Source organism: Callithrix jacchus, chromosome 13 (genome assembly GCF_049354715.1).
Source record: "Callithrix jacchus isolate 240 chromosome 13, calJac240_pri, whole genome shotgun sequence".
Lineage (NCBI taxonomy): Eukaryota > Metazoa > Chordata > Mammalia > Primates > Cebidae > Callithrix > Callithrix jacchus.
In genome coordinates, this window is record NC_133514.1 from 13587653 (window position 1) to 13606362 (window position 18710).

The 18710-nt window shown below is 40.3% G+C and overlaps 1 protein-coding gene across 3 annotated transcripts in view; it reads right to left on the reverse strand.

Moving 5' to 3' along the window:
• The window catches only part of ELP3 (elongator acetyltransferase complex subunit 3), a 97136-nt gene that overhangs the window by 67382 nt on the left and 11044 nt on the right, over nt 1-18710 (reverse strand). For all 3 annotated transcript variants that reach the window (XM_078347176.1, XM_017963662.4, XM_078347175.1), the window contains 4 exons: nt 17126-17196; nt 15944-16007; nt 13791-13859; nt 11069-11223 (listed from right to left, as the gene is read on the reverse strand). In XM_078347176.1, the coding sequence (XP_078203302.1) occupies nt 11069-11223; nt 13791-13859; nt 15944-16007; nt 17126-17178 (341 nt within the window). In that variant the 5' untranslated portion in view covers nt 17179-17196. The remainder of the gene's footprint in view (nt 1-11068; nt 11224-13790; nt 13860-15943; nt 16008-17125; nt 17197-18710) is intronic.

Consider the following 18710-nt stretch of genomic DNA (forward strand, 5'->3'; position numbering starts at 1 on the left):
TTTTGAATTGAATAATTAAAACACAACATATCAAAATGTGTGGGATTCAACTAAAGCAGTGCTTTGAGAAATACACTTACATTAGAAAAGAAAAAAGGTCTAAAATGATGGCCAAGCTTTTTTTTGTTGTTTTGTTTTTTCAAGAAGGAGTCTCACTCTGTCACCTAGGCTGGAGTGCAGTGGTATGATCTTGGCTCACTGGAACCTCCACCTCCCAGTTTCAAGTGATTCTCCTGCCTCGGCCTCCCCAGGAGCTGGGATTATAGGTGTAATCCACCACACCTGGCTAATTTTTGTATTTTTAGTAGAGATGGGGTTTCACCATGTTGGTCAGACTGGTCTCAAACTCTTGACCTCAGGTGATCCACCCACTTTGGCAGGGAATACAGGCATAAGCCACCACGCCCAGCCAAACTTTTTTTTTTTTTTGAGATGGAGTTTTGCTCTCATTGCCCAGGCTGGAGAGCAATGGCACAATCTTGGCTCATTGCAACCTTTACCTCCCGGGTTCAAGCGATTCTCCTATCTCAGCCTCCTGACTAGCTGGGATTACAGGTGAGCGCCACCATGCCCAGCTAATCTTAGTATTTTTAGTAGAGACGGGGTTCCATAATATTGGTCAGGCTGGTTTCAACCTCCTGATCTCAGGTGATCCACCCGATGTGGCCTCCCAAAGTGCTGGGATGACAGGTGTGAGCCACAGCATCTGGCCCCAGCCAAGCTTTTATACTTGATTTAAGTTACTAGAACAAGACAAGCAATATAAACCAAAAGAAAGTAGAATAAAAATAAAAGCAGAAGTCTGCAGAGTGGAGGAAATAAAACCAAAAGCTACTTCTTTGAAAAGAACAATAAAATTGATAAACCCCTAATTAGTGTAAACAAGAAAAAAAGAGAGAACACAGATGATGAGTATCGGAGTTGAAACAGGGGTGATCACTAAGGTCCCACAGACATTAAAAGCCTAATAAGGATATATGAACAACGTAATACCAAAATGTTAGACAAAATGAATAAAACAGACAAATTCCTTGGAAAATATAACTTATTAAAATGGACACAGATGAAACAGAAAATATGAATATATCTATTAAATGAACTGAATTAATTATCTAAAACCCTCCCATGAAGAAAATTCTAGCCCTGGATAGTTTCACTGGTGAGTTCTAGCAAACATTCAAGGAAGAAATGACATTCATCTTACATGAACTCTTTCAGAAAATAGGGGAGGGAACAACACATCCTTACTTGTTTTGTGAAGCCTGGCTTACACTAATACCAACAACTAATACCTGACAACAAAATTACAAAAAAAGAAAACTACAGACCACCACCCCTTATGAACAGACATAAAAATCCTCTACGAAGTATTAGCAAGTTGAATCCAACAATAAGTAAAGATGATGATACATTATGACCAAACAGGGTCATAATCCTAGGAATGTGAGGCTTAATGTTAAGAAAAATCAATCAAATGATCCATATTATCACAATGAAGGAGGAAAATCATATGACCCTTTAAATAGATGCAGAGAAAGCATTAGATAAGTGAGTCAATGACAAAACCTCTCAATAAACGATTCAATCTAATAGAGGTATCTACAAAAAAACTATAACCAACACTGCACTTAATACTGAAAATAAAAATGTTTTCCTTGTATCACTGCAAGCAAGACAAAGAGGCGCACTCTTACCACTTATGTTTAACTGAAGGTCCTAGGCAGTGCAGTAAGGCAAGAGAAAGAAAAGCATACAGATCCAAAAGGGAAAAATAAAATGCACTGTATATGCAGATAACGTGATTGTTTAGGAAGTAAATATTAATGGGTTTACAACAATAACTTTTAGAATAGTGAATGTGGTAAGGTCTTATGATGTAACATTAATATATAAAAACCGGCTAGGCATGGTGGCTTAGGGCGGTAATCCCAGCACTTTGGGAGGCTGGGGCGGGCAGATCATGAGGTCAAGAGATAGAGACCATCCTGGCCAACGTGGTGAAAACTTGTCTCTACTAAAAAGACAAAAATTAACTGGGCGTGGTGGCACGTGCCTGTAATCCCAGCTACTCATTCAGGAGGCTGAGGTACAAGAATTGCTTGAACCCGGGAGGTGGAGGTTACAGTCAGCTGAGATCATGCCACTGCACTCCTGACTGGTGACGGAGCAAGACTGTGTCTCAAATAAAAAAAAACACAACTGTATATTTATTAGCAGAAATTTACAGCCAGGAGTGGTGGCACGTGCCTGTAATCCCAGCTACTCACTCAGGAGGCTGAGGTACAAGAATTGCTTGAACCCAAGAGGTGGAGGTTACAGTCAGCTGAGATCATGCCATTGCACTCCTGACTGGTGACAGAGCAAGACTGTGTCTCAAATAAAAAAAGAAAAAAAACCACAACTGTATATTTATTAGCAGAAATTTATAGCCAGGCATGGTGGCTCATGCCTGTAATCCCAGCGTTTTGGGAGGTCAAAGTGGGTGTGGATCACCTGAAGCTGGGAGTTTGAGACCAGCCTGGTCATCATGGTGAAACCCCATCTTTACCAAAAATAGAAAATTGGCTGGGCATGGTGGCAGATGCCTGCAATCCTAGCTACTTGGAAGGCTGAGGCAGGAAAATGGCTTGAACTCAGGAGGTCAAGGTTGTAGTGAGCTGAAATCACATCACCGCAGTCCAGCCTGGGCTGGACAGTATGAGACTCTGATTCAAAATGATAATATAATAATAAAATTTAAAAATGAAATTTGTATTTCATTTATTATAGCACCACAACATATACAAATATTTTGGAAATATTTTTTACAAAAGGCTTACAAAATCTCTACAATGAAGGCTGCCAAGAGAAATTAAAAACATAAGTATATAAGGACAGGTATTACGTTCATGAATTGGAAGACGCAATAAATTGTCAATTCTTTCCATTTGTTCTATAGTCTTAACACAATTCCAAATCCGTTACACTTTTTAATAGACATTGGCCAGCTGATCCTAATTTTACATAGAAATGCAAAGGACCTAGAATTTCTAAAGCAATCTTGAAAAACAATTACAAAGTTGGAAGACTCATGCTACTTGACTGGAAGATACATACACTAAAAAGCCACAGTAATCAAAACGATGTGGTACTGGCATAAGGAGTGAAAAACAGATCAATGAAACAAAAAAGAGCCCAGCCCCACATCTACAGAGTCCTTCGATTTTTTAACACGTGTGATATAATCCAAATGGCCAAGGAAAGTCTTTAAAGAGGTGATGTTAAAGCAACTAGATGTCTATATGGAAAAAAAGGAGCCTGGATTCCCACCTCATACTACACATAAGAATTAATTCAAGATGGAACATAAACCTGTATGTGAAACCTAAAAAGAAGGAAGTATCTTTGTGCCTTGGGAACGTGCAATGGTTTATTAGGGACACTATGGAAAAGCAATAACCATGAAAGAAACATTGCTGAATTAGACTTTATCAAAATTTAAAACTTTGGCTAAAAGATACCGTTAATATAACAAATACCCAAAACTGCAGACTAAGTTTTCATATTTACAAAATATAGAGCTGACAAAAAACTGGCAGCTAGGATATACAAACGCTCAAGAAGAAATGGGCAAAAGATTTTAACAGATACTTCACAAAGAAAATATACTCAAATAGCATAAGCACATACTAAAGTGTTCAACATCATTAGTCATCAGGAAAAAGCAAATTAAAACCACGAGATGCCATTATACACCCACTAGAATGGCTAAAATTAAAGAGACTGACAACACCATATGTTGGTGAGGATGTGGTGCAGCCAAACGCTCGCACACTATTGGTGGGAGTACAAATAGTAGAGCCATTCTGGGAAAATGACTGGCAGTTTCTGGTAAAACTAAACTTATATAGCAATTCTACGTCTATTTATTCCCCAAGGGAAATAAATACATATAGCCACAAAAAGACTTATACGAGAATGCACACTGAAGTTTTATTCATAATAGCCACAAATGAAAACAGCTCAGGCATCTATCAATAGAAGGATGGTAAAGAAACTGTGATCTCTGCATACAATGGAATACTACTCAGCACTAAACAGCTAAAAGCTCATGAATCACCTAACAACATGGATCAACCTCAAAACAGCAGACTCAGTGAAAGAGGCCTTATGCAAAAGAACATGCTATATGGTTCCATTTATATGACGTTCTAGAATAGACAAAACTAATCTGTGATGGGGAAAAAAATAAGAATGGCTGCCTCTGGGAGGCACAGGGGAGGATTTACTGGGAAGAGGGATGTGGGAACTTTCTGGGATGACAGTGACAGTCTATATCTTAATAGGACTTTGTAGCACAGGTATATGCATTTTTTTAAAAATAACCAAATGGTATACTTAAGATACGTGTGTTTCACATAAATATATTATGCTACAAGTTGTTTTGTACTACATGCAAATTTACTAAAACAGTGCGAACAGTGAACACTAGTCAGTGATACGCATGATGAAGCATCTGGGGAGAAGTGTACTGAAGCACACAACTTTGAAATGCACCAAAAAAGACAGCAAGCACATGCCAGAGACTGATGAATGGATAGTGGACCTGAGAGACACATGATAAAGCAAGTATTGTAGAATCCAGGTGATGGGTATGTGGATGGTCATTAAAAACTGTTTAATCTCTGTTTCTTACAAATAAAATGCAGAAAGAAAAGCAGTATCAACTCTCTTAAGGTGAATACAACCGTATCCTAGGTTCTCCACCCAATGTTAAGGATCCTGATTATGTTAGATACAATGAACCCCAAGTTTCTCTTCAAAGAATCAGTATATGTTCAGCTCTTATTCTCTACTTTAAAGTTTAACTTCCTCGTTTAAGTAAACAACCTTTTCTATCAGTTCTAATCAGTAGTTCACATCTGTTTCCCGGTCTGCTACCCCATCCTGACTCATTCCAGTCACCTGCTCTGACCCTTGGCTACCTGCTCTGACCTGCCCATAGCCATCCTTTCTGCCAAACTACCCACCCCACCACTCCAGCTCATACCCCTGCTCCCTTTAAAACAGCCAATCAGGATTAGTCTAGACTGTGCAGTCTAACCCCATCCAACAGGGGAATGACACAGCAGTAGGGGCAACCCTCCATCAGGCATAAGTACCCTTTTCCCTCGCTTGTCCAGGTGTGTGTGCACCATTGTTCCATCTGTGAGCCACACCCTTCTATAGAAGTAAATTGCCTTGCTGGGGAAATTTATATTCGAGTGCTACTTCTTTTGCAGCATGGAAAATTCTACTTAGAACAGTCACCATCTATGGAAATCTGGGTGACCAGAGGAGAAGGTAAAATGATCAATATAAAAAGTGAGAGGTAGGGAGTATCAGAGTCAAAGCCCAGAACTGCAGAAGGTCCTGAGGGCTGCCAGAAACAAGGCCCAGAGCAGCAAGGCAACGGTCAGTCACTCTCAGGCCTCTGGAGGTTCCTTTTGCTTACTTCGAAGCTCTGCAAGTCTAGGAAATTGTCTTCTGGGCCTGGTACCTAGCATTATCTAGCACTTCAGCTTTTCTAAGACAGGTAAGAACATAGTTGAAGGATTTAAAGTCATTAATGGAGGAGGGGGAAGAGGAAGGAACGGAAATGAATTTAAAATTCCACAGGGAGAAAGTATGACTCACTCACTTCTTGATGGGTAACTACTCTTTTATATGGCATCTTGTGAAAACAGCCAAGGAGCATTAAAGATTGAATGTAAAACTGCTTCTGGGCAAAGCTGATTAAAAAGGAATAAAACTATTGTAAAAGGTTGTTCGGAGTTATTTGGCAACATTTGCATTCTAGTGAATGGGTGACTCAGACCCCACTACCGGTCCTTTTCATCTGCAAAGCCTGATTGTTACATGATGACAGTCACCGTAATTGTTACCCTCTGGAGACTATGGAAGAATCCCAGTCCAGCTGATAGCACTGAGTGATTAGCACTTTGCTTGCTGTAATGAGCCTTCACAAAAGCCTTACCTGCTCTGTCCTTGAACTCTCTGTTCACTTACCTTTCCAATTTTTCCATCTGCAGGAATATAACACACTGCTTGCTACTAGCTTGTCACACACAATAACCAGGCTCTGCTTGCTGGGGCTTTTCTTTACCCTAACTCCTACTCTTTTAAGAAGCAAAACTTTAATCAGGTAGGACACCTGAGCTAACACAGCAGTAAAACTTGACCATAACGTAAACAGACCATTAACCTTCGACACTGCTTGCTGACTCATGGGTCACAATATATCATTTTTAACCTTATTTAAAATTAATCTTGAAAAAAATCCCTGCTAAGCTAATGAAAGTCAGTTACACCTATGCAGTTCGCAAGCAAAAACAAAAGTAAAATACACATGTCACCTTACATCTAAGAGGGGTGGGCTGCGCTGCACAAACCAGCCCGTTTTCACACATACGCTCCGCGCAAGGTGAGAGAGAAGGGCAAGGGAAAGTCCAGACATGTCCAAGGGACACGTTATATCAAAACCACAATTTCTCTAGGCTGCTTTTCATTTCACAACGATGCCAACATTTGAAAATACTTTCTGCCTCTAGTTCTGTAGCACAAACTAGACTATAATTTCTTCCAATACAAAGGTTCCCTCAAAACAAATACCAACTCTATTATGAGGAGTTTGTAGTAAAACTTTTCCTCAACAAAGCAACAATATGCAACAAACTGGGTCTTTTCTTTTTTTCAGATGATCTCATAAAAGTATAGAGACTGAGAGAAAAGAACAAAACATTTTGAGTGTGCATGGGCAGACCCAGCAGAATTTATGGACGGCTTTGTGGCCCCCAGATTGCACTTTTACTGCTTCTCAAGAGCCTTCAGGAGATGTGTTGCAATGAAGACCCAAATCACGGATAAATTTTAACTGAAAATAAGGTGTTTGTTGCCCTCTTGAGGCAAATTCAAGAACAGAAACAAAACAACACAGGCCCGGCCTTGTCTCTGACTGAAAGATGCTCTCTCACGCACAGGGCGTTTTCTACGAACACATCATGATCTGCTGTACTAGACAACCCCATTTTCGACCCAGTGACAGACAACTTACATTCCAACACCACTAGGCACCAGAACATTTTTGCAAAAACAAAACATTACACCAAGATTAGAGCACAATTTTTAGTTTCAACCGATGAAAATGTCAAACTAGACACACCCTAAAAATTCACTATGCAGACCCCAGTTGGCCTGCTTCCTATACCCCAGGAAACTGTAGGCTATGACAAGCTTTGTGGCAAATTTTTAATGGGGGAAGAGAGGGAAGTCTAAGACATTTACAGCTCAATTCCACTTAACATGTAAGGTCTTCAACATAAGAATAGCTGCACCAAGAGAGGAGCATAGAAGTATATGAGCTCGCACAGAAAAACTTATATTGATAGATGCCCCCACCAGGGAATTTTTAAAGCTGAATGAATTGTGGTCAGCAACCCTCTAACAGAATGTTCTGCTGCCATTCCTCTGTTTTTCCTCCATCACATTTTATCCAAGGGATAGTTCGATTTTTCAGTATTAAGAGTAATTAGTTGGATGATATTATTACTCCTCAAACGTTTGAAGATTTCAGCATTTACTAAGGATGATTCATATTAATGATCAATTTTTTTTGAGACAGAGTCTCATTCTGTCAGCCAGGCTGGAGTGCAGTAGTGCAATCTTGGCTCACTGCAACTTCTGTCTCCTGGGTTCAAGTGTTTCTTGTGCCTCGGCCTCCCAAGTAGCCTCCACCTGGGACTACAGGTGCCAGCCTCCATGCCCAGCTAATTTTTATATTTTTAGTAAAGATGAAGTTTCGTCATGTTGGCCAGGCTGGTCTCCAACTCCTGCCCTCAAGCGATTGCCTGCCTCTGCCTCCCAAAGTGCTTGGATTACAGGCGTGAGCCACTACACCTGGCCTCTTGATCACTTTTGAATGAGCAGTAACAATACAGTCACCATCTCATCTGCTACTAAAGCCCCTGCAGGAGGAAAGACCACAATGCTACAAGTCCAGGTTCACAGACACAGAATTCACCTGTTACAGTCCCCAGAGTCAATCAAACAGAAGAGGGTTGCTGTCCACACAAACTCTCCCGGCTGCGAACCTTTCACATAGGCTCTTTCAGCTACCCTTGGTATCAAACTTCATGAAAAAGCTCCTCTTTTCAATTTTACAAACCCGAGGAGAACAAAGGAAGTTAGGGGGATTGGGGAGTAGGGAGTGCATAAAAAGCTGTGATTGTCCCCAATTTGGAGAGGCAGCCCTACCCAGGTCATTAGCTAACTGACCATTCATTCAAAATTAATTCACATATTGACTTGTGCTTACTATGCACCAAAAGTACTTTAATTACAGTGTAATAAAAACCACCCTTAGGTCTACTCAAAATTTGGTCCTACAAAAAAAATCTTAAGAGGTGGCACTAGTTGAACCACCCTATAATTAGCTATATAAAACCCCACCCCATATAAAAGGGAAGCCAGAGAAAGGCCTGAAGGTGGTAGGGAAGGGAAGCAAGGAAAAAGAGGCCACATTCCTCCCAATATCTTCAAGCTCTGATATCTGCACACACATGCAGACACACTCATATTTTGATACCCAACACAGATTACAAAGTTAGGCTCTGAAAGCAAAGCCACCTGGGATTCATATCACACTCTACTACCAACCACCTCGGCAACTTGGAGCAAATTGCTTCATCTCCCTGTGCCTCAGCCTCCTCACCTGTAAAACAGGGATAATCTGAACACTTAACTCAAGGCTTACTATGAATATTAAAGAAGTGAATATTAAACACCCATGACAACACCTGGCCCACTGTATGTGGAGCAAATGTAAACCTCCTCCTTCGCTCCCACTCCCCATGTCCCTTCCTCCTCAGCTGAGGTCTATGGTGACCATTATTCTACCACCTTTTCTATGCATTTATACAGATATGTGTGTGTGTGTGTGTGTGTGTGTGTGCATGCGCGCACGCGCGCAGGAACACACAAATAATGAGATCCTACTATAAGAATTTCTCTAAATACTGCTTTTCACTTAGTAAACCTTGCAGATCCAAAACTCTCCCATGAGGTGGCCTCCTCCATTTACAGGGCTGGCAATCTTACCTGAGAGCTGGTAATCCTGTTTTTACCATCAGCTCAGACTTCTCTTGTATTCAAAGGCCACTGACATCTCCACCAGAATGTATCACAGGCACTTCAAACTTCACACACCCAAAACAGAACTCCTGATTTCCTCCCACTGAGATTGTCTCTGCTGTTCCCACTGAATTTTCTACCTCAGTATACAGCCCTACCCTACCTTCCCACCATTTCTGACAGCCAGAAACTTAGCGTTAGGCTTGATGCCTTCCTCTCTCTCACCCCCTATCTCGATCTCCTCTCCATCACCATTGCTGCCACCCTCATCTGAGCAGGGATGGAGAGAATCATATGGCCTCCTATCTGGTTTCTCACTTTTATCCTTATACTCCTCTAATCCATTAGCCAGACAGTAGCCAGATTGAGCCTTCCTGTCAACCAGAAATGCCACTTCCCAGTCACCTACTTCCTACTGCATTTCAAATAAAACTTCAACTCCTCGAAAGCATGTGTTACTTGGCCCTTACCTCACACTTCAACCCCATCGCATGACATTCTTTCTCTTGTTCACTGGGATCTGACATACTTTGGGTGTTGTCGTCTCTGTATCTCATGTTGAAATGTCATCCCCAATGTTGGAGGTGTGGCCTGGTGGGAGATGTTTGGGTCCTGGGGCTGGATTCCTCAAAAATAAATGGCTTACCACCATGCCCTCGGTGATGAGTGAGTTCTACTCGGTTGTTTCACGTGAGATCTGGTTGTCTAAGAGAGTGTAGCACCTCCCCACACCTGGCATGTGATGTACTGGCTCCTCCTTCACCTTCTAACCATGATTGGAAGCTTCCTGAGGCCTCAGAAGCAGATGGCAGCACTATGCTTCATGTGAAGCCTGCAGAACTGGAGCCAATTAAACCTTGTTTCTTTTTAAATTACCCAATCTTAGGTATTCCTTTATAGTGACACAAATGGATTAACATAGGCTCTAACCATGCTGGTTCCTCTGTCCCTAGAATACCCCAAGCTGTTTCCCAGTTCAGGGCCTTTATCTTATCCTTTCTGCTGTTGGCCTAACCCATCCTTGTACTTCAGGTCTCAGCCTGAATATCACCACTTTCCAGTATCTAAAACAGTACATAGCATCTAGCAGGTCCTCAAGAAGGATTTGGTAAATAAGGAAAATATAACTATCTAGGTGTTCCTACAACTCTTGAAAACAAAAACTATTTTAAGACTTTCACTTCTTAAACCACTGAACTACATACAAAACTGTAGTTTTCTTCCTGCTAAAAGCAACGGGTCAAAATAATGCATAACTTTGTCAACTAGAATTCAGAATGAGTAAATAAACTTGTTGTGGTTTGACTGGCACCTGATTTGACAAACATGAGTTCGTCCCCTCCAAAACTCATGCTGAAATTGTCAGTTTAACAGTATTAATAGGTGAGACCGTTGAAGGCGATCAGGCCATAAGGGCGCTGACCTGTGGGTGAGATTCATGAATTATAAAAGGGCACATGTGTCTGCTTTTTGCTTCCCTGCCTTTTGCCACATGATGATGTAATAAGAAGGCCTTTGCCAGATGCCAGCACCTTGACATTGGACACAAACAGATATTATTTAATAATTATGAAATCATAGTTTCTCTAAATTAAGTTTTTAAATAACAGCACCTTGTTTTGCTGATTTTACAGCAGCTAAATGTTTCAAATAAAGAGTACTCCCAGTCCCCTTGTTGGGTGAGCTGAAAAAACCTTCACGGCCCCTTTTTGGTAAATCTATTTGAGAACACTACTATGTCAACAAACTATATTCATTTTTTCTTTAAAAGGATTATTTCAGTGAAAATAATCCTTTCCCATGAAATGAGAAAGACCATGAGGAGTAAGCATGTGGCTGCAGAGGGCATCCTCACGGGCTGCTGCGAGAAGCGTAAACTGACAACCACTTTGGAGACTATCATAAAATAAGAATTTCTTACTTGACTGCCTCGTAAATATTGTTGGAAGTATGTCCTGATAAGGCATCATGTAAATTTCGAATAAAATAATCTCTGTATTCTTCTGGAAGGGCCATAAACGTTCCACCCATCACAATAAACTCCACTTTATCCACACTGTGACCAAGTTGTTTTAACTGAAAGACAAATTCATTAGCATTAGAATGATATAAGCATACACAACCACTCTAAGAAGGCATTGCAGATCTCTTATTTTGCACTGTTTTCATCAGTACAGTTTAAAAATCAAACAATGAAACACATTTAGCAAGTTCTGTGGATAAAAAATAGGCTCAAGTCTGAAAGAGAAAAGGTGAGAATAACTCAAAGAGAGCTAATGAGACTATAAAACAATGAGCAAGAGGCTTAACTCGATTACTCACAAAGTGGAAATTTAAAACATGAAGAATAGAAACTGGAAAGCAGTAAAGACAAATATAATACAATATGCAAAATAATAAGTATTTATTGATCATTTATTTTGTGCCAGACTTGGTGGTAAGCCGAGGAGACAAAAAGGCAGCATTTATGGTCAACAACGATACATGAATGAGTATGTAACATAATAAAGACTTGCTACGACAGAAGAAAAAAGAATAGAAAGAAAAACCAAGACAGCAGTCTAAAATAAATAAATGATTCTGGGCACACATCTCATGTCTGCTTTCCGAAAAAAGTGAAAGTCTGATTGATTAAAAATGAAATATTAGGGCCCGTGCAGTGGCTCAGATCTGTAATCCCAGCAACTGGGAGCCCAAGGAGGGTGGATCATCTGAGGTCAGGAGTTTGAGACCAACCTGGCCAACATGATGAAACCCCATCTCTACTAAAAATACAAAAATTAGCCAGGTGTGGTGGGGGGGTGCCTATAATCCCACCTACTCCAGAGGCAGAAGCAGGACCGGGAGGCGGAGGTTGCAGTGACCCGAGACTGTGCCACCTCACGCCAACCTAAGTAACAAGAATGAAACTCTGTTTCAAAAAAAAAAGAAAAGAAATATTAGGTCTCCTCTACTAGGGGACAGAATGATACAAATTTTTCATTTTGTTGACTACAATAAGCCAAAATTCTAATTTTTAAAAATAGGTATTGAAATTAACAGTACTTCTGAAAATGGCAAATAATTTATAGAGCAAAACTATAGATATGCCTGTGTGTATAGCAACACTAAAAGAATACTGCATTTCTAGATCTATGGTTGTTTACAAGGGACACTCATCAAAATTACCCTGGTAGCTTTTTGAAATGTCTTGCTAGGGCCTTAAAGCAGACTGAATCAGAACCTCAAGAGGTGACGATCTGACACGTTTTGGAGAAGTTACTCAGGTAATTCTAGAGCATTTATAGCTAAGGAAAGAATCACTGCTCGATGTCAGTGTCTAAATCTTATAAGCTTTGCTCCTTTTTTGGTAAACATACACATTTCATGCTCAATTGAAACATTGTTTTAGATTTCAAATAAATTAAATATCATAGCTCAAGAAGAAATTGAAGCAAAGGTCAGTTTAGAACCCACTTTTTGGAAAAATGTGGGCTCCCCTAGGTGGGGCCCTCTCCTGTCACTGGCAATCCTGCTCCTTATATGCTTGGGAAACAGCAAAGTGGAAATTAAAACTGAACAGTATTTATCAACAAGCCAATAAATAAAACTAAAGACAACTTACCCAGATGGTATGTATTACTATCGACGTTAGACCTGACGTGCCTACTATACATTACTGTTACAACTATGAGGACAGTGCTTCACATTTTTTTAATGTGGACAAGTTTAAAATAAACTTGTAAATAAAGAAAATCTGTATTAATGTTCAGATTTCTTGCATAGTGCAAGGTCATGTACATACTACTTGTTTTTAGTCAGCTATACTGAGGTATAATTTAAATACAATAAAATCCACTAACTTTAAGTGTACAATGGATGAGAGTTGATAGAGTTATGTAACCAACCACCACCATGATCATGATATAGAACAATGCCATAACTCCCACAAATTCCTTGTACCCCTTTGCAGGCAACTTCCATTTCTACCCAACAAATCTGTCATAATACTTCTTTCTGAGACAGGTTCTTGCTCTGTTACTCAGGCTGAAGTGCAGTGGTATGACCACGGCTCACTGCAGCCTTAACCCTCTGGGCTCAAGGGATCCTCCCACCTCAGCCGCAGCCTCCCAAGTAGCTAAGACTTCAGATGCACACCACCATGCCACACTAATTTTGGTATTTTTTGTAGACTGGACTTTGCCATGCTGCCCAGGCTGGTCTCAAACTCTTGGGTGCAAGCAATCTGCTGCCTCAGCCTTCCAAAGTGTTGGGATTATAGGCATGAGCCATTCCACCTGGCCAGTCAAAATACTTCTTAATCTGAACTTTGGAAGTTAAAAGTCAACACGTCTACCTATTGTCTAAGAACTTTCATACATCTTCATTCCACACACTTCATAATACAAATGACTTTCTACAAATTCAGAAAAACTTAGATAATATAAAACCCTTAAACAATAAATACAGTCTTTAAAGAAAGCAGTGTTTTGACCTTGCTAGGCAAGGCAAATTCTCCCTCCCTTACATAGATATTGAAAACTTACAAAAGGGAAAAACACCATTTTCATTCTTATTTCAGGTTCAATTTGAATCAAGCAACATTGCCTTCTTACTAAGTATAAACAACTAATTTTTTTTTTTAATGTCTTTAAAAAATGTACCTGTTCTATTCGGTGTCTTGTCTGCAGGAAAGGGTCATATCTGGCACGGATAGCTCTCATGGAGGTTGGCTACAAGAGAAAAATATTCTGTTATGCCTACATTGAATTAAAAATAAAAAGTAGTTTCAAAAGAACTGTATTTAAAAAAAAAAAACTCTCCATGGTTCTGAACAATGAAACATGGTGTGTACTCCCATTAACTTTTCTCAGTCTTGTCCGGGTTCGAAATAATGTCCTGAATAGCACCAGGCAGGTGTCTACTCACGCTGCCATAAGCACGTCAACAGCAGGGCGTCGCCCTGGGTCATACCTTTCTTTTGTATAAACACTTATGGAATCCCAGGGTCACCAAAGTGTTCTGCTCACTGACACAGATGTGCATACATATTCCAGTCTTGTAGTAAAGTAACTTTTAAATGAGCTTCTTAAATACCACAATTTTTAATGGCTACTATCATACAGTGGAATACTCTACAGCCACGAAACAATGTACTGACATAAAATGTTAAGATATTGTAAAATCAAGGCACAGTGAAGGAGGATTCTGATATGCTACCTTACGTGCAGTAAGTCAGATAAAGAATACGTCCGGTTGAGCATCTCGAATCCAAAACTCCAAAATGCCCCAAAACTCAAAATTTTTTGAGTGCCGACACGACGCCACAAGTAGAAAATTCCACATGTAAGTACTTAACACAAACTTTGTTTAATGCACAAAATTATTTTTAAAATATTGTATAGAATTAATTCAGGCTAGGTGTATCAGGTGTACATAAACTGAAAATGAATCTCATGTTGACTTGGGCTCTACTCTCAAGCTTTCTCATTATGTATACGCAAATATTCCCAAATCCAGAAAAATCCAAAATCTGAAACACTTCTGGTCCCAAGCATTTCGCAGAAGGGATATGCAACCCATGTATCCTATATTTGAAAATCCCCATAGGATGGGGAGGAAATAATAGAGAACACCAACTGGTAGTGGGAGGACCAAAAAAGAGTGGCCAGGGGATAGGAACGAGAGGCCTTTTCACTACATCACTGCTCTTGTATTTCAAAAAATTTGAACCCTAGAAAACAAGAAAAAAATGAAAACATCTATGAGAATAAAGTCACAAGGTTTCTTGGCTTCTAAGCTCTTCTGAGAAGGGTGACTCCTTCAATAGCACCTCATTGGCCGCCTGCCTTCTTTCTGGTCCCCACTTTAACCGTTTCACTACATGGCCATCAAAATCATCTTTTAAAAAACCGAAATCAGAGGTAGCATTCCCCTGCCTTAAACCCTAATGGCTTCTCATAACTCCCACACTAAAATGCAAACAATGCAAACTCCGTACCTTGCTACGAACCCAGCCTCACACCCCCCTCACCCTCTGTGCTGCACAACACCCCCATCTCTCCTTCCCTGAGCCTTTTTCTAGTGACTTCTCTGCCTGTAACCCCAGCATTTTGGAAGCCCAAGGCGGGCATATCACTTAAGGTCAGCAGTTCGAGAACAGCCTGACCAACATGATAAAACCTTGACTCTACTAAAAATATAAAAATTAGCTGGGTGTGGCGGTGCTTGCCTATAGTCCCAGCTACTCAGGAGGCTGAGGCGGGAGAATCGCTTAAACCTGGGAGGTGGAGGCTGCAGCAAAGGAGGTCATGCCACTGCACTCCAGCTTGGGTGACAGAGCAAGACTCCATCTCAAAAAAAAAGAAGAAAAAGAAAATGTAAATTCCAGAAGACAAACGGACAGTACAATGTAGCAGTGAGCAGCAGAGTTCCAGAGCTGCTTGTCACTTACTAACAGTATGTCGGGGCCAGCTGTTTAAGCCTGCTATGCCACAGTTTCCCGATCGGCAAACTGGGGATAATGATAGAGTTTATCTTCAAAACATTGCAATAAGGTTTACAGTTGTAAAGCACTTTGAACAGTGTCTGGGATACAGTAGTAAGAAGTGCTCATGTAAGTATTTCTCTCATGGCTACAACAATATAGGGCACTAGTAGACACTGGCAAATATTTGGTGAATGAACACCTTTTATAATTAGAACAACAATAACCAAAAACAACCAAAACAAAATTGTCAGAAAGCCAGTACTGGTAAAAGCACGCCACAGGTAAAGTGATGCAACACTTCATCAGGACAGCCTGAAGTTACTGTACCTCATAGCCAGTGTAAGACTGGGTCGAATACTCAAAATCGGAATCAGGTCCACCAGGGCAGTATCTGCCAATACAGCAAAAGAACCAGAATGTCAGATACAAAATTTAGTTCAGCCATCTAGTTCCAAGCATCTACTGTCTCCATAAAATCCTGACATCAAATGAGCTTCCTTTTCAAATCCCAACAGAAAAATCTACCTTTGCAGTGTCTGTAATGTATTTTCTGCCAACAAGTAAGATAAACACGTAAATAGACCATATTATACCCATTTTCAAAATGCTGCAGTTGTGGCTATTTCAGAGGTTTAAGCTTTTGGGGCAAACAACAGGAATGAAGTTTTCCTGAGTTTGGATCAATCCTCGGTGTTCTCTTGGGAACCACACTCAAGAAAAGCTTTGCCCCTTTTTATCTTCCTACCTAGAATCATGCAAACCCTTCTGCTAATTCTTTCAAACAACTGAGTTTGAGAAATCTAAAGGTTATGTAGAAGAATAATTTTTTACTTTGATATATTTCTGATCCAAACTTATTTTAAATTTCTGATGTGGAATTTAGGCAGCTTATATTCCAATGTTTCATTTATGAGTTTCACAGAATGTACCGTTTTGAGTTCCATATCCCAATGTCTACTGTACTGAATTCCATAACCTACATTTTAAAAATTGTATATTGCAACAAATTAAAATATACATGTTTCAATTTTATTTATTTATTTATTTTGAGATGGAGTCTCGCTCTGTCACCCAGGCTGGAGTGCAGTGGCATGATCTCAGCTCACTGTAACCTCCATCTCCCGGGTTCAAGCAATTCTCCAGCCTCACCCTCCCAAGTAGCTGGGACTACAGGTGCATGCCACCACACCTAACTAATTTTTGTATTTTTAGTAGACAGGCCTAGCAGCATTGGCCAGGCTCGTCTTAAACTCCTGACCTCAGGTAATCTGTCTGCTTTGGCCTCCCAAAGTGCTGGGATGATAGGTGTGAGCCAATGCGCCCGGCCTCGTATACTCCAAGTTTAAAGCACTAAAACATCTATCAATGGTTGCTTTTTTGAAAGGAGTAATCAATAAATCTATTAAGTCAAAGTTTTAAATATTACCAGCATGTACTGACTAAGGGCTTGAGGGACATAATTAAATTAAAACACAAATACATACAACTTAACAAAATCACCATACTTACACACATATATTTCCTGTAAAACTGATGTGTGGACATCTGTGGGGTTTGCACATCACAGCCACAACAGCAATCTATAAAAGAAAGATGAATACAAAAGCTCTTATAGGATCATTAGTACAAAACTCCACAGAGCAGTTATCCCTAGACAGAAGGAGAGGAATGCAACCAGTGGCAAGAAGGGGCTTCAAAGGTATCGACGAGGCTGTATTTTTTAAGCTGGGCACTGGGTACAAGGGTGATCTCTGTTCAGTATGAATCATAGTTAAAATGTCCGTATGTATTATATGTATGTTTGTATTCCATTTTACAATCAATTAGGTACAAAATAACAAATTAATTGTTAAAGCCACAGTGATTCTTAGTCTTTCTCTGTCTTACTAAATAGTCTGTAAGGAAAAAAAAATTACTTTATGCAATTCTATATAAACCTAACCTTTATGACTCAAACACCTCGTGAACATACTAGATCTCAGTATTTGCAGCAGGGACTGCTAAATTGGCAGCTTCATGTTTCACAGAGTCTGATGTAAATAACCTCAGAGGGTCCTGATAGAGTCTCAGTGGGGTGAGGAGAGGAGGCAGTGGCAGACATGAGACTGCTTACATCTGGGGCACTTGGTGAAATCAGGCCATCCATGAAAGCAAATGTGAGCCAGGCTTCAGAGAAGCAGTTACAAACATGGAAAGGGAGAACAGCAGAATGAATGCTGCAGACTGGGTGGAATTAAAGGTACTGTGGTGAATTAGAGTGTTCAACATATGGCAGACTGACAAATAAAACGGAAATGTATTACCTGTATGTGGTGCATGTATGTATGTAGCTACACATACGTACGTCCTCGCGTGATCCACTGAGTGTGTCTGGCGGCAACACCCTAGCAGCAGTAAGCACACCTAGTACACAGGTCTTAGTTTCTGAATATACTTCTCTGCTAAAAGAAATCAGGGCTCCTTGGGGAAATGGCTGATTCCAGGGCTGGAGCAAAGAAAGTCTAAGATGAGCCTGGAACTTTTTTTTTTGAGACAGAGTCTCACTCTGTTGGAGTGCTATGGCGTGGTCTTGGCTCACTGCAACCTCCACTTCCTGGGTTTAAGCAATTCTCCTGCCTCAGCCTCCCAAGTAGATGGGATTACAGGCATGTGCCACCATGCTCAATTTTTTTTTTTTTTAGTAGAGACTGGGTTTTGCCATATTGGCCAGGCTAGTCTCGAACTCCTGACCTCAGGTGACCTACCTGCCTCGACCTTCCAAAGTGCTGAGATTATAGCCATGAGCCACCATGCCTGGCTGAGCCTGGAACATTTTGCTGCACCAGAAAGCTAAAAACTGCTCAAAGAATGATGAGGACATTTTAAAAAGACATAGAAACCAGCTTCAAAAGGCTCCCGCTGGTCAAGTTTGCAACAATTTGTGCATCAAAATAAATAGTGATAGTAACAGATGACAACCCACAAAATAGGAAACCTTTAATTCCTTCATACAAATAAAGGAGCGACCGGGTATGTGATGAAAAACAGGGTATTTACCTAGTTCCCAAGTATTTCTCCACACAACACTTCTTAATACAAAGTGGAAAAAAATAAA